The sequence below is a fragment of the Giraffa tippelskirchi genome, chromosome 3, assembly GCF_054371585.1.
Source record: "Giraffa tippelskirchi isolate mGirTip1 chromosome 3, T2T-mGirTip1v1.2.pri, whole genome shotgun sequence".
Classification (NCBI taxonomy): Eukaryota; Metazoa; Chordata; class Mammalia; order Artiodactyla; family Giraffidae; genus Giraffa; species Giraffa tippelskirchi.
In genome coordinates this window covers 100,821,700-100,846,312 of record NC_137277.1, presented here as the reverse complement: position 1 = coordinate 100,846,312, position 24,613 = coordinate 100,821,700, and the positions used below count along the sequence as shown (strand labels likewise).

At 38.6% G+C, this 24,613-nt stretch overlaps 1 protein-coding gene across 2 annotated transcripts; it reads right to left on the bottom strand.

The window, feature by feature from the left end:
- Positions 1-17: 17 nt before the first annotated feature.
- ERMN (ermin) lies at positions 18-24,183 on the bottom strand. Of its 2 annotated transcripts, none has more exons than XM_081585336.1 (4): positions 23,917-24,183; positions 4,673-4,999; positions 3,931-4,023; positions 18-718 (listed from the first exon to the last, which is right to left on the bottom strand). In XM_081585336.1, exons 2-4 carry the CDS (start codon positions 4,908-4,910, stop codon positions 201-203), a joined length of 849 nt encoding a protein of 282 aa, XP_081441462.1. In that variant the 5' UTR covers positions 4,911-4,999; positions 23,917-24,183; the 3' UTR covers positions 18-200. The 2 variants fall into 2 exon arrangements, with proteins under 2 accessions (XP_081441462.1, XP_081441461.1); XM_081585335.1 differs by having other exon boundaries at positions 4,673-5,588; positions 23,917-24,037.
- Positions 24,184-24,613: the final 430 nt, after the last annotated feature.

Here is a 24,613-nt window from a genome sequence, read left to right as displayed (position 1 = left end):
AAGAACAAGCCTAAAGCTTTTGGATTTGAGATTACCAGACTGAATTTTTACTAGGGTTATTTCCACATTACTCTACAGTGAACCAGAGATTCAGCTTCCACTTCTTTAAAGGGAACAACTCAAATAAGGCAACGAAGATACATATCAGGAAAACCGAATTAGCTTTTGCTTTAGTGGGCATGAGAACTTCTCAGTTCCGGTTAGTTTATCATAGACTCGAATTCATCGATTCTTTGCTTGGTGTTCCCCTTTCTGATTTTCCGATAGGATATCGTATTGTATCTTGAATAAGCATTTCTGGAGAAATCACCCTTCTTCCCAAAGGTCGGCTGCTCATCAGGTGTGACAGGTTGGGAACTGGGGCTGCTCAGTGGGGAGTCCTCACTTGCATCACCTTCCTCTTTTAATTGAGTATCCTCTTCATTTTTTTTCTTAAATTCTATCACGCGAACTTCATCTTCATCATCTTTGCAATCATCATCATCATCGTTATTAATTTCTTCATCCCAAACCTCTTGCTCCTCATCCTGCTTAGAATGTGACACATCAACCTGGCTAGGTTTCTGAAATCCTAACCATTCAATTTCAGTTGCCTGAAGAGCTGTGTTCTCCAGCTCCTCATCTTCTCTCTCCTCTAGAGGTTGTTCAGCAATCCTTTCCTTTTGTCTGCTTATTTCTTGGTTGCTGCTGCTCAAAGGAATCTTCTCCCACTGATGCCCTGTAGCAAAATCAATTGGTAGTTGATATATGTAGAGATTTCAAAATACCCACATATTCTCCAGATTATATTTCTGTACAACCATTTTCCAGCATATATTTTATGAGATATTGTTCTGTGGGTTATTAGTATGTTTTACACAATGGAACAGGCTACCCCATCAAATTATCTTGGAAAACAATGCATTAAACACAAATAAGCTTCCTCAGAATTTATCTGAACCTTTAAAATGCTAATGAATATTAGGATCCAGCAACCCAACCTCATTTGACTATGGAAATTTTTGTTATGGACTACTGTTGCAAGGTGATCAAACCAGTCAGTCCTAAAGGAAATCAACCCTGGATATTCTTTGGAAGGACTGTTGCTAAAGCTGGAGCTCCAGTCCTTTGGCTACCTGATCTTAAGAGCCGACTCATTGGAAAAGACCCTGGTGCTGGGAAAGATTGAAGGCAAAAGGAGAACGGAGTGGCAGAGGATGAGATGGTTAGATAGCATTATTGGCTCAATGGACATGAATTCAAGCAAACTCGGGGAGATAGTGGAGGACAGAGGAGCCTGGTGTGTCAGACACAACTTAGCAACTGAACAACAACTATATCTAGTGAGACTGGTATTCCATGAGACACACTTTTAAAAATCCTGTCTAGCTTATCATGACTGGGTATATGAATATGCTAAAAAACATGGGGACCTATTTCCTAAACACACATGGATATTCCTCAAAGAAAATTAGAAAAATATCTCACAGTGAAAAAAGACTTCCTTCCAACAGTAAAAATAATGAAATAATGACTGCCAATGACTGGTCTCATTCAGAGTAGCAAATTCAGTATTTGCCACCATGTTTTCAGAGTTGTCCTAAAGTACCAGGGGTGAAGAAGAAGCAGGCAACCACAGATGGCCAAGAGACAGGTGCTGGGCTAATCAAGGCACCAATGCCACCAAAGGACACACAGTATAGTCTAGGATCTGCCACTGATTGCTAGCGAGTCAAGATTTAAAAATCACATTGAGGTCATATCTAGCTAATGTTAGATTAGCCTGCTGTTTTAGACACGTCCTTAGCGGACAACTAATTAACTCCAGTGGTTTGGTACCATGTAGTGACTTTAAAAAGGCTCATTTAATTCACTGCAAATTTCACTTTTCAAACATCCTATCAGCATATCCTCAATAACATTTATTGAGCATGCAAAAACCAATTAATAAGGAGAGAGTAGAGATTGTTTTCAGAACTTTCACCCCTAAAGGACTTCTGTGGGAAGCTTCAGCCTGCAGTGTGCCTGACTCAGGGTTGTGTTCACTATTCTCTTTCAACACCATTGTTGTTATTGTTTAGTTGCTAAGTCATGTCTGATTCCTTTACAACCCCATGGAATGTAGCCTGCCAGGCTCCTCTGTCCATGGGATTTCCCAGACAAGAATACTCGAGTCTTTAAATAAAGTGAGAGGCACTGTTTCTCTTTGCCTTTCTCCTGCACAGCTTCCTATTTTCACTGAAAGATGTTAACATGTCCATTTCCATCAAAGATTTTTCATTCTCTTTTCATTTTATTTTCACAACTATAATTGTAAAGTTACACAAACAGATAGAAGTGAAGATGGATCATCACTCCTCATTACTTGTGCACAGCTCCTATCAGGCCACTGACATCTGTCAGTATCCTTTACATTATAAATAAATACACATTATAATGTTTACTATAATCTTGTTTGGTTTTCTTTTTTTCACAAGAACCAAAGAAACTGATCTTATGACTTGGGCATAGAGTTGTCATGCATGCAATTACTTCTGTCTTTAAAGTGTAGTATTTTTCTCAGTATTTTTAACATTTTCCTATTTTTCAACCCAAGAGTGTTCTCTCCAGAGACTTTTTAGCTGTTTGCCACTGTGAAAATAAAAGATACCAAAATGTGTCCTTCTAACCCTACAGCAGAAACATATGTTCTACCAAACACAAAAGGATTCATGCAGGGAAAAATTCACCCTGAGACTATCCACTTTTAAAAATCCAGACTGCTTTTATTTTATTTAAAGAAAATAAAATATCTTAGAGAACTATTGTCTCCAGCCGACCTTCTGGTCAGAAATTTGAAAGGGACTCTAGATAAAAGTTGAGATCTCTGTCTTTGAGAGTTTGCTTGTTCATTGGCAGCAGAAGGGTTAGGGCAAGAGATTATTTAGTTCATTTCATAGGGTTTAGGTCTTACAAATAAGCTGTGATAATATAAGGGCTTGACAAGAACTGCTGCTTATGACATTATTCCTTGAGTGACTATAGAGTGGACCACTGTATGCAATCAGCAGACAGTCTGAGTGGTGTCCAGACAAGGTGGACAAACTCGGAAAACTGCCAACAACCTTGGCATCTACTATTTTATATGATGTTCTAATATTTCAATCAATAATTCTTCAGTGTTTTGCTTGTTAAGGTCCTAAATAAGCTAAGTCACTTAGGTCTACCAAGCTGGTTTCAATTTTGAGATAAGATGTTTATGCCTGCAAGAGAGGATATGAATAATTAATTAATAGATTTTTATCTTGCACTTTATTTGGAAATTATTTGAATGTAAGTGTTTCCTTAAAAGTCTGAAACACTTTGTGTCTCTTAGACTCTTGAGTTTATTTGTAAAATAATATAATCATTTAAAAATCCATGTTCTTTTTACTCAGGCATTTTCTGAAAGGACACAATTAGAGTTAACTTCATCACTTGGAAGATTTCTTTGATAGGAATTAGGTAACAATTTTGTGCTTACGTCAGAGGCCTAGAATTTTCCTATAGAGCAAATAAATTTATAAGATTATTTTAAACTGTATGCCAATGGTAAACTTTTAGGATAAATCAATTTTTGAAACATTTACAATTTGCAAGGTGCCTGACACAGACTTGAAGACACTTAATCAAAAGGAAAGGTTGATACAGTTGACTAACTTATTAAGACACAGATGTCATATCATCAAGTCAAAGTGTTCCAAGCAATTATACAGATCCATGCAGTTTCAGTCTTGAAGAGTCTATAATCCTTTCTAAGGTAGAACCCACAGATAAGTCCAGACTCCCTTATCTGCCTAGGACAGCTTTGAACTTTTGAAGGTATTGCCTGGATTCCTTTTTTAATACCACACTCACACAACATCCCATGCAAAAACTGCCCTCCGTATCCAGTCAAACAATTTCTGTGTACAAAGGGAAAGTTCCTCTTACCTTCTCTCAATGCCATTTCATGAACACTTGTTTCTTGGAGAGGAAGATCTGTGATAGCCTTATGAACAACATAGAGATTCTCTTCTGGTTTTTCTGGAGGGAAAAACCCCATAAGATTAATATTTTAACATTTAAGTAGTTTAAGATAAATAAATTACCAATTTAGACTCTAATGAGGTAATTTTGTGTGTGTGTTTGTGGTCACTAAAATAACTATTTCACTCTTCAAACTCATTTCTTCACTGAGTTCTTTACTTGTAAACATAATGATAATCTTTTCTTTAATGTCTGTATAAGGTATAGTACCATGAATTCTGATACTTTCAGGTAGATTTAGAAATAAAAATTGAATTTACGAATTCCCTTTAACCAAATAATAATGGAGCTCCTCATATAATGATAAATAGCAGAAGTTAACATTTAACAAACAATAATTTTTCACAATAACTCTGCAAATCTCAGTACTATTATCTGCCTTCTTCTAATGGGACAGCTAAGGCTTCAGGAGGCCAGGAAAATTGCCCAGGGTGACAGAACTCTCAATTAAATGAGCTTGGATTTGACTCAAGGCAGAGGTTTAGTCCTTATGTTCTGAAGCCCCAGTAGGTTAAGGGGCCACATTTGAGCAAGGATGAGAGTGAAAGGACGTGCCATTTACTCCTTCATAACACTTTATCCAAAGACTCTTGAGTGAGTTCACAAATCAAATCAAAGCAAATTAGAGAGAAGGAAAATGCTTTACCTTTTAGAATCTTCTCATCCATGGATGAGCTGAGCAGTATGTCCTCTTGTAATTTTTCACTTTTCTCCTGATTTCTTTCTGTGGGTACATCAAGTCTAGGTTCTACCCTGCAGTATGGTGGGGTGCCATCCATGTCACTGGCTTCTTCTGTGATTTTAGTGATCTCTTGTTGACTGTTTTCAGGGGGTGTATCCCCATTACACTCTACCTGACTGAATGTCACTGGTACGTCTGTCATAATGTACAGTTGAGTCCCACTTGGAGAGAGCTTTGGGGAAGATCCTTGATCCTTGATAAGTTCTCTTGCCTTCAAATCCAACTCTTATTCTAAGAACACAAATTATTTACTTTAGTGCATAATAACAAGCTTCTTTTCCTAAAGGTATCCAGAGAGAGAGTAGAACAAAAGTAATAGAATTTGTCAGATTTGCACCAAGCCGTGAGCAAGAACCCAGCCAATCACCACCTTGTTTGTTGCTCAGCAGTTCCACTTGCAGAATTAATGGCAGTCTTTTGATTTACATAAGCAAACAATCCGAGGCAATCAGGCTTTTGTGTTGACATGTAGAGGGGGACTTTCAGCTTGTCAGTCCCCCTCTGGGAACAGAGATTTTTGTCCCTTTTATAATGGTCCTTTGTCATTTTCCTTGTAACAGGAGCCACAATTGTTCCACATCTTTAATCCAGAGAGAATGACCACCTTGAGGCATATTAGTTCTGTGTAACCAGCTTAACATTTCCAAACAGATTTTGTTCAAGTAAAACCTCAGCTATTTTGTAAAGGACAATGGCATCATTTCTTATTTATTAAAGACTAAAAACAGCTTATCAAAAACCTGTAAACAGGGCAACTTTATTGTACATCACTGTGGCAGCAGATTCCACAGTATGCTTTCAGGAACCCAGGGAAATAGACCTAAGAAAAAACAAACACAAATTCTGCCATCTCTCTAATATCAAAAATTTTACATTTAATAGTAATGTGTTTGGTCTATAGCTTCTTATTTTAGTTTATTCACTTCTATAATAGCTCAATTCATCCTGTAAAACCCTGGAATATAGCCTCCATGAAATTGTCCCTTTCCCAAATCAGAATTACTTTCAATATCCCCTACTGATGTTGCATGATGCTTGTAAAATGAAGATACCAACACTCTTTGCCCTTGGGGGAAACAGGTGATTATATAAAACATCCGTCACCTACCACTCCTTCCTTCTTAAAGTAAGATATTAATTCTTTGTTTGTGTGTGGATTTCTGTAGACAATCATCTGTTCTTATTTTTATTATTGTTTTAATTCCACCATGGTGTTTTATTTTTTTAATTTTTATTGGAGAGTAGTTAATTTACAATGTTGTGTTAGTTTCTGCTGTACAGCAAAGTGAATCAGTGTAAGTATATCCACTCTTTTTTTAGATTGTTTCCCCATATAGGCCTTACAGGGTATTGAATAGAGTTTCTGGTGCTATACAGTAGGTCCTTATTAGTTATCTATTTTTATATGTGAAAAGCCAGTTGCTCAGTCATGTCCAACTCTTTGCAACCTCCAGGACTATAACTGGCCAGTCTCCTCTGTCCATGGAGTTCTCCAGGCAAGAATACTGGAGTGGGTTGCCATGTCCTCCTCCAGGAGATCTTCCCAACCCAGGGATCGAACCTGGGTCTCATGAATTGCAGGCAGATTCTTTACCTTCTGAGCCAACAGGGTTGCCTATTTATGTATGGTAGTGCATATATGTGAATCCCAATCTCCCAATTTTTCCCTTCCTGCTTTCCCTCCTGGTAACCATAAGTTTGTTTTCTAATTCTGTAACTCTGTTTCATAAATAAGTTCATTTGCACCATTTTTTTATGTTAATTCTTCTTTGTTGAATCTCATCTAGTGCAAAATAATTCCAGAGCCCTTGTTCATGCTGTTCCCTCAGCTTGGAATGCCCTTCTCTTCCTCAAGGCCAAACCTCTGGCCTAACCAGCTCCTCTAAGTGCTCAACTCTCAGTTGAAATACTATTTCTTTCAAGTCACTTTTCCTGACCCACAGGATTAGAATGGGACTCCTGTTACACATTATCTTGTCCTTCAGAATGCTCTTCACAGTTTTGATTAAATAAGTAATTGCACAATTATCTGCTTAATGTCTCTTTCACCAAGTAGAATCTGAGCTTTATCTGGACAGGGACCATGGTTAACTTCCTTACATGTGTCCCCAACATGTAGCATCTTCCTTGAGATAAGGAGGTACTCAATAAAGAAAAAAATTACCATTGAGTAAATGAATAAATGTTACTCCCTAGAGGATACATTTTGGATCTTTTCCAAAGGGAAGAACAGAGGTTAGAGAGTAATTGTGAATATATCAGCTTTAAAACTGTGTCTAGGGCTAAGCCCATTAGGGTCTACATCAGGGATGACAAATACAGGGCACTCTGGTCTCATCCCTTTCTCCCATATACTTGGAGGACATCTCTGAGATTCTAGAATTCTCTCCCTTGTCATTTCCAGCTGCTCTCTATCTAACACACTGATTATGTGTTTCTGTACAGGTGGAAAATTAATTTTCCTCTACCTGCTTCTGAAATCTTGTCTGAGATCAAGTAATCTATCAAATTAATCTATCTGTAATAAAAGATAGATTCATAAGAAAAGGAAATAGAGTTTTAAATATCTTGTTAAAAAGTAAATTGAGGCATTTAAAAAATTTTAAGAGGTTTTTCTGAGCAAAAATCAAATCTAATTGAGTAATGTTGAACTGGAAGTGGCTAGGAGCACTCCACAGGACAGGAAATGTGGAGACTTTTATAGAGAAAAGGCAGAAGGGAAGTAAGGAAATTATTGATTGGTGGCTCCGACAGTAAATTATCTGCCTGCAACGCAGGAGACCTGGATTCAGTCCCTGGTTTGGGAAGATCCCTTGGAGAAAGAATGGATACCCACTCCAGTATTCTTGTTTTTTTTAATTAATTAATTTTTTATTGAAGGATAATTGCTTTACAGAATTTTGCTGTTTTCTGTCAAACTTCAACATGAATCAGCCATAGGTATACATATATCCCCTTCCTTTTGAAACTCCCCCCCCATCTCCCTTCCCATCCCACCCCTCTAGGTTGATACAGAGCCTCTGTTTGAGTTTCCTGAGCCATACAGCAATTCTGTGGACAGAGAAGATTGGCAGGCTACATTCCATGGGGTCGCAGAGTTGGACACAACTGAGCAACTAACATCTTCACACTTTCATAGCTTCAAACCTATTTGGCTGTTTGGGGCTGGTTGTCCTTAACATTTTGATCTTGTAAGCTTGAAGCATTTACATGCTTTTACTTTGGTTTGCTTATGTAGGCCACCAGACACTAGACCCACGTTAGTCCAAGGGCCACCTTGTTTAATTACTTTAATAATGTATGTGCTGTGTGTGTAGCTCACCAGGTTCCTCTGTCCATAGGATTTCCCAGACAAGAATACTGGAGTGGATTACCATTTCCTACTCCAGGGCACCTTCCCAACCCAAGGATGGACCTAGTGTCTCTTGTATCTCCTATTTTGGCAGGCAGATTCTTTACCACTGTGCCACCTGGGAAGCCTTTTAACAACAATGCCTCATATGGGCTTCCCAGGTGGTTCAGTGGTAAAGAATCTGCCTGCCAATGCAGAGACACAGGAGACATGGGTTTGATCCCTGGTTCGGTAAAATCTCCTGGAGGAGGAAATGGCAACCCACTTCAGTATTCTTGCCTGGAGAATCCCATGGACAGAGGAGCCTGCTGGGCTACAGTCCATGGAGTCACAAAGAGTCGGACACGACTGAGCACATGTGCATGATGATCATGAAGACATATGGGAGGGACCCAGGGAAACCAAGTAACTCCCTAAGATGACCTAAATCACTCCCTTGATTACCATCTCCAGCTGAAGTCAAAAGAGAGAAAGGTGTGTGCTGGGGGTGGAACAGGGAGGCCAGTTAGAGGTTTCCAGGAAAGGCACAGTAAAAAGGGGTATGGTTTGTTGTGCAGATTTAAGTGGCTGCCTTCTCCATTGACAAAGAGTCTCTTGTGATTTAGAGTCATTCTTCTCTTCCTGGTATAGAGATACCTTTACAAAGGGAGATCTTCTTTATAAGTGTCAATTTCCCTTACAAAAGATAACATTCTATTTTCTGAGCTTCTCCAGTGTCTGCTACTTCTCAAAAGTAATTAGCTCAAAATAATCCTTATGTCAAAGAGACGTATTTTGGGATGGCATATTCTAATGCTCTTCATTTGTTTGTTTTTAATATTTCTATTTACAAACTTTCACATAGAATTTATTATACATCAGGCACTGTTCAACTGCTTCACAAATAGTAACACATTTGATCTTCAAAACAGCTCTGTAAGGGAGGTTTTATTGTTTAGCCTCATTATGCAGAATAGAAAAATTCAGCACAGAAAGATTAAGAAACTTGCTCAAGATCACACAGCTCAAGTAAACCTACTGTTGAGAGTTTGCAACTTAAATGAAGCTGAGAGCCATCTCTGGTCTGGGTTCTGATGTTTCCTTGGGCTCGCAAAGGGCTCCACCACTGGGCTCCACCAACCTGATGAATTAACTGCCTAGGCTGCAGAAGCAGGTCTAGCTGGGAAAGGGCAAGAGATGACCTGAAGTAGTATCAAGATTTTCCTGAGACAGACCCCCAGGCGCTGAGGATAGGGCTAGGAGGATCAGGGAATTTTCTCCCACCAGGTATGACAGAGCTATTCTCTTAATTCAAGAATCAGAGTCCAGAGCTTCAGGACCAGGTTTGTCCACCCTCACTAATTTAGAACAGTCCAGGGTCTAGGGCAAGAAGAAAATATTGGGGGAATCAGATGAGGTGATGTAGAGATTCCAACGCTAGGAATGTATGGGTTCATATTAGATTGTGAGATCCTTAAGGGCAGTACTAATTCAATCGATTTCCTAGCAGTAAACACAGAAATAAAGACTCGCTCACATTAGCCATAAAGTCCTGTCTCCAACATCTGTCAGTTCCGAGACTGCTAAACACTTCCGTTCAGGGACACAGCAGATTTTGGTCTCTCTCTCTCTCACTCTTAGATTTCTATGATTCTGTAACAACTTGCAATTTATAGCTTAGTTTTTATGGGGATTAAAATTTAGGGGCCAAGGATTATCTATTTTCTAAACCTTGTATTTAATTCTTCTAGCATTAGAATTATTTTAGATTTATAAATATAGAAAAATGATCTAGAGTTCTATCAGCCTCAGCTAACCAGTGTGTTCACTTCTATAAAACAGAAGCTAAAATGTTTGGTAACGTGTAAGTTTTCCTACAAGAAGATGGCAACAGAAGAAACATTTAGCTCCAAGATAAATCTAACTACCAAATAAAGTATAGAATATTTCATTCATCAAGATGCATGCTGTCACCATTGTTTGTAACAACCTATGATTTTTAAAGTGTGTTAGAATTTGCATTAAGGATTCTCAATTCAAATACTATTGCATAATCTTCACTGCATGGAACGTGACTTTTTTATTTTTTTGAAAAGTCAAATGTTTTTATTAGTATCATTTCCAAGTATTTTAACTGGCTTACCTCTCTTTCCCCTTTAAGCTTAGTATATCCAACACTGCTTTATTAGATTGTGCGTATATTGTAATAAGTAAAATCTGCTTGGTCTAGGCCGCAACTGAACAGATTATAACTACAAACTAGTGAAGAAAAATAAATTCACTTCAGTCAGAATATAGTATGATTATGTCAAGCCTCAATTAACATCAATACACCAATTTGACAGCTGATCTAATAATCAGAAAAGTATATTTTTGTTTCAAGTACTTGTGAGATTTTTCCACGTACGCTTTTTTCCATAATACTTTTCAAAAATAAGTCTATATGGTTTTTCCAAAAAGATGTATAAAAGATACTCTTACAGTGTGTTAGTCAGAACAAAGCCTAAAGCAATTCTGTATACTTCATAGTGCAAAATCACCTATTTTGAGTTTAAAAATATAGGCAAATTATCTTTTGCATTCGTATTTTTTTCCTTAGAAGGGAGACTCTTAGAAAACATATGTAAACATGACTTTTTAAAAGAGAATTTACTGGAGTATTTTTTTCTGTACTTATTCTTAGTAAAGGATGTCATATAAATGTAACCATTCTGAAATATATAATGAAATATGATAATGAAAAAATCTTCACAATTACATTATCAAATTACACATATCAAATTTACATTATGTAAATACCCACGTTTCACTTGTCAAATGCCAAATGATTAATGTTAAGGCTATATTAGGTCCAACTAAGGAGATAGGATAACCTAATTTGGTTCACTTAAGAGACCAATATTCCAAATTGAAGGGACAACCCAGCTAAAGTGAACTGTTACGGGAGTACAAAGTATCATAACATCATAAAATCAATCAGTAATCACATATCTCACTTCAAAAAACAATTGTCTACTACCTACCATAAATTAGATTAAGTTGACCATCTTGTGCCATCTTCATACCTCCTGTTTATATTTAAGCTACTGTGAAGCATCAGCTGTTTTTTTAGGCAATATAAGGTTTTATAGTAAAGGATGGTACCTTCCAGGCAGCCAATAGTGAAGTCATGGGTGGTACTTGAGGTTTAAGAATTTAAAGTAACAAAATATGAAAATTCAACTGTGTCTGACTAAGAGCATGTTTTTCAGTCTTGGTGGTGGGTCAGGTTGAAAGGGGATGGTTAACTATTAAAGTCTTTTTTATATCCCAGGAAAGATACATATCTTTGCAGTCATAGAATCTGGGGCTGGTCTTCCCAGTGAGTCACTGTTTACCATTTTTAAAAAAGTACTGGAAGAAACAGCCTAGGAATTTGCTAAGGATTAGAGGAGAGTGTATCCCTGAACATAGAAGCCACAAAGTAAATCCCTGTGAGGGTGGGGGTGAGGAGGGAGTGGGGATGAGGAGGGAGAGCACCAACCAAGAATTGTAAACAAGGGGGCTTCCTTGGTGGCTCAGATGGTAAAGAATCCACCTGCAACTCGGAAGACCTGGGTTTGATCCCTGGCTTGGGAAGATCCCCTGGAGGAGGGCATGGCAACCCACTCCAGTATGCTGCCTGGAGAGTCCCCATGGACAGCAGAGCTTGACGGGTTACAGTCCATGGGGTCACAAAGAGTCAGACATGACTGAGTGACTATACACAGCACAGCACTCAAATAAAGGGCTAATGAGCATTATCATTAGCGACCCCTGTAGTGATGCAGAGGATGGACTCTGAGCATCAAATGACCTGGCATGAAATCCTAGGTCTACTGTTTTGTGATCCTGAGCAGGTGTACAAATCACACGTGTTCAGGTTGCAGATTACAGAAATTCAATTCAAAGAATCTTCAGCTTTGTGAATTTAGCAGACCATTTCATTAGAAAGTCCAGAATTGGCTTTGTATTGATACTTGTTTCAGTCTGAAGATTTAAACAATGTCACAGGTAACTTTTCTCTCTCCGTTCCAAGGAAGGGGTGACTGTTAGGAGGTATTTAGGTGAAATTTTTTTCTAGGTCCCATAAGGTCTCCAGCTGAGTGCGATAGGATGGATGATGACCACCCCTCACTGGTGTCCAAGCTCTAATTCCCATACCCTGTGAATTGTTACCTTACAGGGTGAAAGGGACTTTGCAGAGGTGATTAAATTAAGGATCTTGAGATAAGGAGATTATCCTGGATTATCAGATTGAATCCAATGTAATTATCACAAGGGTCCTGCTAAAAGGGAGGCAATGTTGGATGACACAGGCTTAGGAGCTTCCCATGTGGCACTGTTGGTAAAGAAACCACCTGCCAATGCAGGTGACATAAGAGATGTGGGTTCAATCCCTGGGTTGGGAAGATACCCTGGAGAAGGGCCTGGCAACTCACTCCAGTATTCTGGCCTGGAGAATCCCATGGACAGAGGAGCCTGGAAAGCTATAGTCTATAGGGTTGCAAACAGTCAGACACAACTGAAGCAACTTAGCACACAAACACAAGAAGGTGACAGGAAAGCAAAAGGCTAGAGTTATAAAAGGAAGGGATGATGAGCTAAGAAACATGAATAGTCTCTAAAGGCTGAAATGGGCAGGGAAATGGAATACAAAGCCTCTAAAAGGAAAACAATCCTTGATTTAGACTTCCAACATCCAGAAGCAAAAGAGAATAAATTTGTACTGTTTTCAGCTATTACATTTGTGATAATTTGTTACAGCAGCAATAAGAAGCTAACACATGGAGCTTCTTCTTTCTCTGCCTTCGTTTTCATTGATTGGCTAGGGGCAGAAAATTCAGCTTTTCCAACTATTCATGGGATATATATTTTTGAATCTCAATTACCTTGGATTACTTCATACTGGCTGAAAAAGACTTCTCATACTCTCATAATAAGATTGTATTTTCTTCTCTCTCATCTGTCCATCAGTACAGATTTTGTTTTTGTTTTTTTTTAGCAGTTTTCTAAAAACTATCAGAAAATTACAAACTCTCCAGCATCCTGATATTTTTCTATCAAGTCTCCTAAAATTCAACCTTTAGTAGGAAATGGTCTGAATCAAGATTCGAAGAGAGCAGTTTAAAGTGATGATGGTCAGTTGCCCAATCAGAACTGAGAGAATTCTCATTGCTTCTCATCACTCCTAGTGATCCAATCCCACATCTTAAGGTCTATAATCTGCCTTTCACTCTTGATGTCCATTTCTTTGATATATAATGTTTCACTGGCTGAAAGTGAAAGAGATTCAGTTGAAGACAAATCCCACAGAAAGGAGAATTATTTTAGCTTCTGGAAATATTCTCTCTCTCTGTTTTTTATTGTTCTGCTTTCCTCTTATTCCTCAGGTAAATACCCCCTAGGTCATAACAAATATTTCCCTGGCTACCCCAAGCTTGCATTATCAAGATAAATATTCATGTGAAACAAGGGAGCACTTCTTTCCCATAATTCCAGCTCAAGTCCCTGGGATAGCCCTCACTGGGCCACTTTGGGATATAGGTTAATTACTGAGCCAATGGTTGTAACTTGGGGATAGAATCCTCCAGTGGGCCATGTCTGGGTCAGGGGTCCGCTCTTGAGCAGAAAAATTGGTAAAAACAATGAGAAGGACTGTAGAACAAACAAAAGCCAGACACTAGCCGATGCCTACTTTTTGAAGAGATTCCAATCTTTCATCAGTAGAAGATAGATTATAATAAGATATTCATCCTAGAATTGTAAAAATTAAGCGAGGTAATTCAGTGAAACTGTTTAGCACAGTGTGGCATGGTAGATATTCATTCATTTTTTTGTTTGTTTGTTTTACTGTTAGTTATGGTAATATTACTATGACTGCTAACCTTGTAGCTTTGGAAAAGCCACTTAACATACCTGAGCCTATTCCTTCATATTAATAGAACTGATGACACATTCCTTGTCACGTGACAGTAAAAAGCAAGTTAATGTGTACAAGGTGCCTAGCAAAAGGCTCGCACATGAGAGAGAATCATGAAGAGGAGACGATATTTTTGCTGTTATCTGAGAAAGAAGGCCGATCTTACCTACACATGCACAGATTTTTTTACAAACCAAACTCGGAAATTTGACTTTGGAGATAGGTAGCATCAAATGATTGAAAGGCTCCTTTTCACTCAGTAGGAAGCAATGCAGGGGCTGCTCCTGAGACTGACACACATATGTCTAGTTTAGATCTAATATAGCTTCAGTCCTGTCCCTTCCTATAGTCCCTGGGAAAACTTCAGTCATCAACACCCTTTAGAATGACTTGTTGGTGGAGGGGGTCATTGCAAACAGTAGTGGTTTCTGTTCCACATAATAATACACACCTGTATCAGTTCCATGGCTTCATCCTTTCTGCCTCAAATTGGGATTAATGTGTGAGCCACTATGGCCACTACAAATACCCCAGCACATTGACTTGGTGAAAACTGACCCTAAAATGTCTGAAATACCAGGTGACTATGAAAACTTTGATCCCGAGATCTCTCTCTCTCACACCAGTCCTTGCAGTAGAAACTGAATTATGTTTGAGACTTGCAGAGCAATCACACAAAGTGATGAAGGGGAAGCCCCATGAAATGAAATCATTCCACTCTATTGGCCTGTTCTAAGAGTATTCTCTCCTAGATGCATGAAGAAGTGTCCCCAGTGAGCTGGGCTCTTGAGAGCTTTTAGCCAGGCAATTATAATCCTGTCTTACTTACAGTGGGATTTTTTATGCACTTGAATGGAAAGAATGGTTTCTCTATTCAATTTCTCTATTCACATACACTCCATATATGTTAGTGGGATAGAAAAGTAATTTGTGCAGGTGTTTATAAAACCACAGAAAGAGAACTTTAACTGTAGAGGCATACACATTCTTTGGTAGTTGGAAATCATTTTATCATCCTCCTGGGGAAGCAGAGATGTATGAAGCTCATATTACTGTCAGCAGCATCCCTCCTGAACTATTTTGAATGTCACTAGGAGTTTAAGGCAGCATGTCGTTTATTCTTTCTTTTTTTTTTTCAGAAAAGAAAGGCAACAAAATAAACGCATTTTTTCTTCAGGAAAAAAAAAAAAGTCATCTCTGCTTTTTGTACCAAGGTGCTATGATGTGACCATGAAAAAATACAATTTCTCCTAAAATGCCACTGGTCATTTAGCTCAGGAGACTCTATCTCAGGGTAAGCAGGAAAAATTCACACACTATCAATGAGTGAAATGCATCTGCAGACAGATTAGAATTTCATGTAAAGCCCTTTGCTGAATCCAGATGAGGATCATCGGACAGCTGTGAAGATTCTCCTGACCTTTAGGTGAGGAGGGCAATAATTTTAAAGCTCTGTTTAGTGATTAGTACATTTACCCCCTAAAACTTGAAGTCAAAAGGGAAATGCACTTCAGGAACCATACATGGGAGAAGAACAGACACTCACTCTACAAGGTCTACACAACCAAGTGATGTGGGCCATTGTAATTGTCTTCTAACTGGTCCCCAACTCCTGTTTTCAATCCTCTGTCTCCCACCTCCAAATAATAATATAGTAAATCCCAAGTACATTATCTGGTTCATAGTAGAGGTTCAATAAAAACATGATTTAAAAGATTTTCTCTTTTCCATAATCACACACACAGAAACTCAGCTTTTGCTCATTGTTCCATTGCATGTCATATGCAGTACCAGTTCCTTGTAAAATAACACCACAACTTTTTGGATTAATCACCTCAGATTGTTGTTGTTTAGTTGCTGAGTCATGTCCGACTCTTCGAAAGTCCATAGACTCTATCTGCCAAGTTCTTCTGTCCACGGAATTTCCCAGGCAAGAATACTGGAGTGGGTTGCCATTTTCTTCTCCAAGGGATCTTACCAACCCAGAGATCAAACCTGCATCCCCTGCATTGGCTGGTGGATTCTTTACCACTGAGCCACCAGGAAAGCCCCACCCAGATTGTCCCTTTTTTTTCTACACTTGCCACAGAGAAGTATTCCATGTTACGAAATGTGATTCTCATCTCCATTCTTAGCTTACTCTTTCCCCCATGTCTGTAACTTTTAGAACTTCAGAACATCTGCAGAATGCCTATCTCATGGAGTTTTTGAGAAGATTAAATCATGTAACAAAATACATGTGGATCACCCGGTACAGTGCTTGACATATAGTGAGAGCTGAATAATAGCAACAATGCTTCTTATTAATAATACGTTGTCAGATCCTTGCACACCACCTGGTTCATGGTCTATGTTATATACACAAGATTTGAGTCGGCAATAGAAGTTTCTGGCATTAGAATGTCGCAGTAAAAATTCATTTTAATATACCTCTGATCCCTTTTTTGTCTTTATTTCATAAATCTGTTTTTATCTATTTAAATTAAGTATTAGGGCTTCCCAGGCAGCTCAGTGGTAAAGAACCTGCCTGCCAATGCAAGAGACAAGAGTTTGATCCCTGGGTTGGGAAGATCTCCTGTAGGAGGAAACGGCAACCCACTCCAGTACTCTTGCTTGGGAAATCCCATGGACAGAGGCGTCTGGCGGGCTACAGTCCATAGGGTTGCAGAAGAGTTGACACGACTTAACGACTAAACAATAACAACAATTAGGGATGCGGGAGCTGGGTTTTCTGAGTCTGGTTTTCTAGTGTCAGATTGTAGTGTTGCTTTAGAAGACGCCACCTACTGGCAAACAGGCAGAGTTTAAGTGAGAGTGAAATAAAAAGCTCAATGGTGTCACAAAAAACTCTTCCCTAAGCGTCCTGGTCTTCACGCTCCTGGCTGTTGACTGGACAGAACCTCTCAGTAAAATACACATTGGCTAATATAGTCTTCACATAGAGAGTTTTATAGATCAGCTCTGACTAGTTTTGGGGTAAATATTTTGGGTCATATATCACAGAGCAGAAAGTATCAACAGAGGAGGAGCATGTAATCAGACAGGATGTGACTGGTTTGACCTTTTTAGGAACCCTAGATTGTAGCCAAGTAGACCCCCACCCCATCCCTCAGTGTGCCTCCTCACCAGCAGCACTTGGGCTAATCAGTTAACCCATGAAAGTCACAATTCTGATCTAAAAAACTAAGATGGTGATAGAATGTGCTCTCAGAGGCCTCTTGCGAGGGTTTAGTAAGATCCTATCCAGAGATCTCAGTGACTGGTGTCTCATACATGCTCTCAAAACGGACCTGTTGATGTGATTAAGAAAAAAAAAAGGCTTTACTTCTTTTACTTTACAATATCCCAATGTTGAATTCCCATTGTTAACATTCTTCAGTCTGGCGTTCATGGGTAGACTTGCAACAATCTTTACACTTGTCTGCCTTTTTAATGAAAAAAAAAAAATGAGCTGTCTAATAAAACCAATACATCCTCACTAAAAGTCAGGGTTCAGAAAGGCTAAAGGGGTGGAAAAGTTCTAGAAACCTCTATAAAAGGCTGGTTTAGAGGGAAAGAGCTAATGTATACTTAAAAGCCTAAAGATTATACTTAGTTTTACCATCTACAGTAAGAGACATAATTTACTGGGGAATGTCTCCCAGGCTATGTTCTCAGGAGACTATGGCTGAGAATAAAATTCATGCCTGAGGCTCACTTTTGCAACCAATTTTAAGAAGGAACTCACCACTTTTTCCATCCCAAATCTTGAGAGAGAAATAAAAATTGAATAAGGAAATGACAGGACTCAGAACTCATAGTTATCCTTAAGGGGAAACTGGAAGAAATTCAACAGTGATTTGTTTTCTTTCTCATGTCTAATCACTCACAGTCTCTGCACACAGGCTTTTGGATAATAAAAGCATGTGTATAGATAGAGAGTTCCAGCATTCACAGTCTTCTACAATCATTCATTTGATATGAATGAACCAAATCATTTCAGGCCGAGCCCTGTGAGGAGTTTCTTAAAGACAATGTTGGCAGTCGGGGACCATAGCTGTCTTGTCGCTCTCTTGATGTGGGGTCAGAGCACCCGAGGGTGAACCAGGATGGGTGCCTTTGCATCACAAAGAACTAGTGCGATGCCTGCCACCAAGGACCTACTTCATAAACACTAGTAAAATGAATAAACAGAGTATCTTACCCAACCCATTCCATTTATAGAGGAAAAACTCAAACCTCCTAGGAGTGGATAGTTTCATGAAGCAGAAGTTAGAACATAAAGAGAGGCAAAAGAGCCAGACAAGTAGCCAAGCTTTAGACAAGCTTTCTTAAAAATGAGCTGAACTCAGTTAGGTTTGAGTTGCTGTGTACACCTTGATGATGGTACACTTCTGTTTTTATTTGTCTCTCTTTGGTTAGTAGCCTTCAGGAGTAGAGGTTTTCAACTCATAGTCAAACTTAGCAGCAGCTTATCTCACTAGTTAACCTATGCAGTTCTCTGCTCTCGTTTTATTTTTGGGGTTAAAGAGGGGAATAAACTTGACATAATGTATGTAAGTAGTTCACAGAAATGGAAGAATTACCACTGACACTCCTGCCTCTTGGTCAGAGAATCAAAGTGACTCAGGGATGAAGGAATCTTGGAGTTGAACCTCTAACACTGACTGTCCAATAGTTGAATCTCCTTTTACAGCACCCATTCAAATCACTTGACTATTCTCTTTTTGAATATCTTTAAATAATGGAGAATTCAGCACTTCATGAAGGCAGCCATGCTTGAACTGATATGAGTTCTGAAAACGTATCCCTGTGTAGAGGTGAACTTTCATGCCCTAAAGCTTTCACACATCAATTGTGCTTGATTGAACTCTTTGGAGCCACCCAGAACAAGTCTAGTCTGTCTTCCACCTGACAACCTTTCAGATATTTGAAGACAGCCTTCATGCCCGCCCCCATCACCCAAGTCTTCCCTTTTCTGGAATAAACTTCTCTGGTTCCTTTGGCTGTAACATTGTACTGAGCAGCTTTACACGGTCAAACATTCTTCCCCAAACATACTGCTGTGTGCTATGTACAGAGCTGACAAGATTCAGATACATACTAGTATAGACACACCGTCAACTAAAATATTAAAATAGCTTCATTATAATTAATAAAAAGCCATGGTTCTAAATCTCTCCCTGAGTATTCACCACTGCGCATCACCTGGCACCCTCCTGATACTGGCATGACCAATATCCAAGGGCTGTTCCTAGAGCAATGTGTCGGTTAGTAAATGACTAAATCATATTAGTTGCTAGATGTTCTGAATATAACCCATTTCTAAGTATCTTTTTCCAGGTAATGGCCAAAATTTTTTTTAAAACATAACTTAAAGAAAACTTAAAGGACTTCCCAGGTGTCTCAGTGGTAAAGAATCCACCTGCCAATGCAGGAAACTCAGGTTCAATCCCTGGGTCAGGAATATCTTCTAGAGGAGGAAATAGTAGCACACTCCTGTATTCTTGCCTGGACAATCCCATGGACAGAGGAGTCTGGCAGGATATAGCCCATGGTGTCGCAAAGAGTTGGACATGACTGAGCATACACAAAGAAAACTTCCAATGTTTTTTCAGAACTTATGTGCTCAGCAATGATGGCAAGCATTTTCAAACATTATTCTCAGCTAAATGTCATAGCATCGATTGTGCAACAATCATCATTATTCTTATTCTAGAAGTAAAAATACTAAGATCCTTAGAGGTCACATGTCTTATTCAGCATTTTACAACTATTCAATGCCAGGGCCAGAATTCAAAAACAGATCAATGGTCAAATAAAATTGGCAAATGCTATGGGTTCTTTATCCTCATGGAAAATCATGATGAACTTGAGCACGTTAAAGATTCTAAAAAGTTTTTTAGTAATGAAAGCAGTTTAGGGCATTTCCCTGGTAGTTCAGCAGTAGAGAATCTACCTGCAAGACACCCATTCGATCCCTGGTCCAGGAATATCCCACATGCCACAGAGGAGCTAAGTCCCCTGCACCACAACTACTGAGCCTGTGCTCTAGAGCCCGAGAACTGAAACTACTGAAGTCCATGAGCTCTAGAACTTGTCTTCCACAACAGAAAAAGCCACCTCAATAAGAAGCCTTCACACCCCAAGTAGAGAGTAGCCCTCTCTTCTCACAAATAGAGAAAAGCCCAGGCACAGCAACAGACTCAGCATAACCCAAAATAAATAGATAGTAAAAATTATTTTTTAAAAAAGAAAGTTGTTTAACCCAATGTATTTGAAGTTTTATTCTTATGTAATTCTCAAAGCAGTTAGATGAACCAGTGCTTTAATTTCTTTGGAAGCTGATCCTCTCTGTTGATTTACAGTAATCTAAATGATGACTAAAGCTCCATGGATCCATTGTTAAAGATCAACTCTCTTTTCCTATCCTTGAAAAAAGTGTTTTCAACCCAAGGGCAGAAACTAAAGTTTACCTCTTTTATATTCAGTTCAGTTCAGTTGCTCAGCATGTCCGACTCTTTGCAACCCCATGAATCGTCGCACGCCAGGCCTCCCTGTCCATCACCAACTCCTGGAGTTTACCCTGATTCGTGTCCATCGAGTCAGTGATGCCATCCAACCAGCTCAACCTCTGTCATCCCCTTCTCTTCCTGCCCCCAATCCTTCCCAGCATCAGGGTCTTTTCCAATGAGACAACTATTTGCATCAGGTGGCCAAAGTACTGGAGTTTCAGCTTCAACACCAGTCCTTCCAATGAACACCCAGGACTGATCTCCTTTAGGATGGACTGGTTGGATCTCCTTGCAGTCCAAGGGACTCTCAAGAGTCTTCTCCAACACCACAGTTCAAAAGCATCAATTCTTCTGTGCTCAGCTTTTTTTATAGTCCAACTCTTACATCCACACATGACTACTGGAAAAACCATAGCCTTGACTAGACGGACCTTTGTTGGCAAAGTAATGTCTCTGCTTTTTAATATCTAAGTTGGTCATAACTTTCCTTCCAAGGAGTAAGCGTCATTTAATTGCATGGCTATAATCACCATCTGCAGTGATTTTGGAGCCCAAAAAAATAAAGTCTGACACTGTTTACACTGTTTCCCCATCTATTTCCCATGAAGTGATGGGACCTTTGGTTAAATTCATAACTTCTTCCAAATTGTCAATATCGTGAATCACCTTTAATGAGATCAGAAGTCATCACCTCCATCCTTGTGATTAAAAATCTTAGATAACCTGAAAAAAAAAAAAACACAACACTGACTTTCTTAGACCTATCAAAGAACTGAGGTTTCAGGGCAAAAATCTGACCCTCAAATCTGGACAGAAAAGTTCATCCAGAGAGGCACAGTTGTTATCTGCTGACTTAGGGCAGAAGGTACTGGAGCCATAAACTGTTAGGAACACTCACATGATAACTTTGACAAATTGCTAGAAGCTGAATGAAGATTAGTATGAGAGGAGAAATTTCTAGTGGGTACAGTCTCAGAGGTGCGCTTACACATTTATGGGCTTTACCTCCACAAATCCACCCAGATTCTCAGGGTAAAGATCTGAGAAGGATCATCTACTGACTCTGGCAGAAAAAAAAAAGGGGGGGGAGAAAAATAATAGTGAAATATGCCCAAGAATCTTCTTCATAGCAAAGGCCTACCCTCTAGGGGAAAGGCTTTCCCTGCGGTTTATTCTCACTGAGGAGGGCGTTCCTATCTCTCCAGTCCCCTCTAGCTGTCCTGTTTTACCTAGGGGAGAAACTATAAAGCTATGCCACTGCAGAAACACTTGTGAAGGTGACAGCCATAGACATTGCTCCCAAAAGGACTGAGATTTAATCATAAAATCATTGAATGTTTCTGCTCCCCTTATCTCCACCACAGCAATGAAGCTTCAGTATAATAGTGGGTTGCCAATGAAGGATCTTCAAGACACAGATTCTTTCTGAGGAAAATTACACAGGGAAGCCAAAAGGCAAGATGAGAGACAAAATTAAGGAAGAATTTAAAATCTCTGGCACTGTAATACTATAGTGAACATAGACTAACACAGACCAACTACTAGCCAGATTAACATAAATCCTTATACTAAAAGCCTATCACCTATTTATATGACTAATTTTCAACCAAAAATTACTAAGCATGCCAAAAGGAAAGCAAAAAAAATACCCTGAAGAGAAAAATCAATCGGAACTAGACTTAGGTATGACAGGTCAGACTGGTATTTTACAAATAACTATGATTAATGTATTAAGGGCTTTAATTTTAAAAAGTAGATAACATTCAAGATCAGATAAATGATGCAAGCAGAGATGAAACTTTTAAAAAAGAATTTAAAGAAAATGTTCCAAATAAAAAAACACTCTAATTTATGGAGAACAGTACCTTAAAATTCTGAAAATAGAGCTGCCATTCAATCCCATTCCTGAGCATATATCCAGAGAAAATTCTAATTTAAAAAGATATATTCTCCCCAGTGTTCATTGTAGCTCTATACATAATAACCAAGACATGGAAGCAACCTAAGCAACAACAGACAAATGGATAAAGATGTGGTATATATACACACAATGGAATACAACTCAGCCATAAAATAGAAGGAAATAATGCCACTTGCAGCAACTTGGATGGACCTAGAGATTATCTTACTAAGTGAAATAAGCTAGGCAGAGAAAGACAAATATATGATATAGCATGAATGTGAAATCTAAAAAAAATACAAATGAACTTATAAACAAAACAGAAATAGATCCACAGACTTCAAAAGCAAACATATGGTTACCAAAGGGGGAAGGGTGAGATAAATAAGGAGTTGAAATTAACATTTACACACTACTACGTATAAAACAGATAACCGAAAAGGACCTACATCACCAACTTGATGAAAAGAGTTTGAGCAAGCTCCAGGAGTTGGTGATGGACAGGGAAGCCTGGCGTGCTGCAGTCCATGGGGCCGCAAAGAGTCGGACACGACTGAGTGACCGAACTTAACTGAACTGATGAGAGAAAAAGTTATCTTTTTAGACTGAAAAAACATATTATGTATATATACACACATATACACACACACACACATATCTATATATGTATGTGCGTGTGTTTTAGTCACTTAATTGTGTCCAACTCTTTGTGACCCCATGGACTGTAGCCCACCAGGATCCTCTGTCCTTGGGATTCTCCAGGCAAGAATATTGAAGTGGGTTGCCATGCCCTTCTCCAGAGGATCTTCCCAAGCCGTGCTGGGGATTGAACGTCCGTCTCTTACATCTCCTGCACTGACAGGTGGGTTCTTTAACACTAGTGCCATCTGGGAAGCCTATGTATACATATGTATATATGTATATACACACACACATATATATATATATATATATGAATCACTTTGCTGTATAATTGAAACTAATGCAACATTGTAAACCAACTATATTTCAATTAAAAAAAATAAGTCAATAGCAACTTCCAAAAATTCAGATGTAAGGAGAAAATAAAAAGGAGAAAAAATAACAGAACATTTAAGAAATATGAGGCAGTTTCAAAAGTTATAGCATGTAATTGGCATACTAGTATAAAAAAAAAGAGAGAGAGAATGAAGAAGAAATATTTAAAGTATAATGACCAACAACTTTGCAAAATTAATATCAGACACCAAACCAAGATCAGAGAATACCAAGCAGAATAAATAAGAAAAACAAAGCAAAAATTTAACTGTATCTTATTCAAAGATATGCAGAAAATTGAACCCAAAAAAAGAAAATGAAAGAAGAAGCCAGAAGGATGATTTTTTTTCCCCAAATATGTAGAGGAGAAAGAATAAGAATAGCCACAGACTTCTCATCAAAAACCGTGCAAGTAAAACAAGAGTGAAACACTTAAAGAGTGTTTAAAGAAAAAAATCCACTCACCTAGAATTCTACATCCTGTGAAACTACCCTTTGAAAATGAATGAGAAATACTTTTCTCAGACAAACAGAAACTGAGGGAATTCATCACCAGCAGACCTATCCTGCAAGAAATGTTAAATGTGGAAGAGTCCTGGGAAGTAGCATTTAGAACTTCCTCTTTGGATGACATCATTCTGTTAAGCAGCTTTTGTTCAGACACATTTTCCAACAGGATATTTATTATTGCATTAAATCTATTCTTTCTCATCCTTTCTCCAGAAACTTTATGAAGGAACCTCCAATATGCCTGTGGAAGATCAGATACACTCATACAACAAGCAATATTTCTTGCTAAAAGAGGAAATGATGTTACTCTGTCATGAACTGATCTCAGTGAACTTTTGATGGATCTTCTAGGTTTCTCTGAATCATCTCTTTAATAATTCATTCTGGAACCTTGTCCAACATTAATTTAAAGCTCCCTAATCCAGAATGGCAGAGCATGCTCTTTTTATTCCTCTTTTTAAAATTTGAATCTACATTTGCATTTTCCTCTCTTCAACTTTTCCTTTATCTTTCAAATCCCTTCACAAAGCACTCTCCTCATTTGCACCCTAGGAAATTGTACTTCTGATTGCCACAGCAGGAAACTTGAACTCATTTTTAGTAGCAGAATTATCTTAGACGGTTTTATCTCATTTTTATCTCCTATTCTGCC

Coding starts and splice junctions, on each gene's coding strand:
- ERMN (XM_081585336.1), bottom strand. CDS start 4,910: ATGACAGACGTACCAGTGACATTCAGTCAGGTAGAGTGTAATGGGGAT. Junction 4,024..4,672: donor GGATGAGAAGATTCTAAAAG/GTAAAGCATTTT, acceptor TTTTCCCTCCAG/AAAAACCAGAAGAGAATCTC. Junction 719..3,930: donor TGAAATGGCATTGAGAGAAG/GTAAGAGGAACT, acceptor ATTTTGCTACAG/GGCATCAGTGGGAGAAGATT.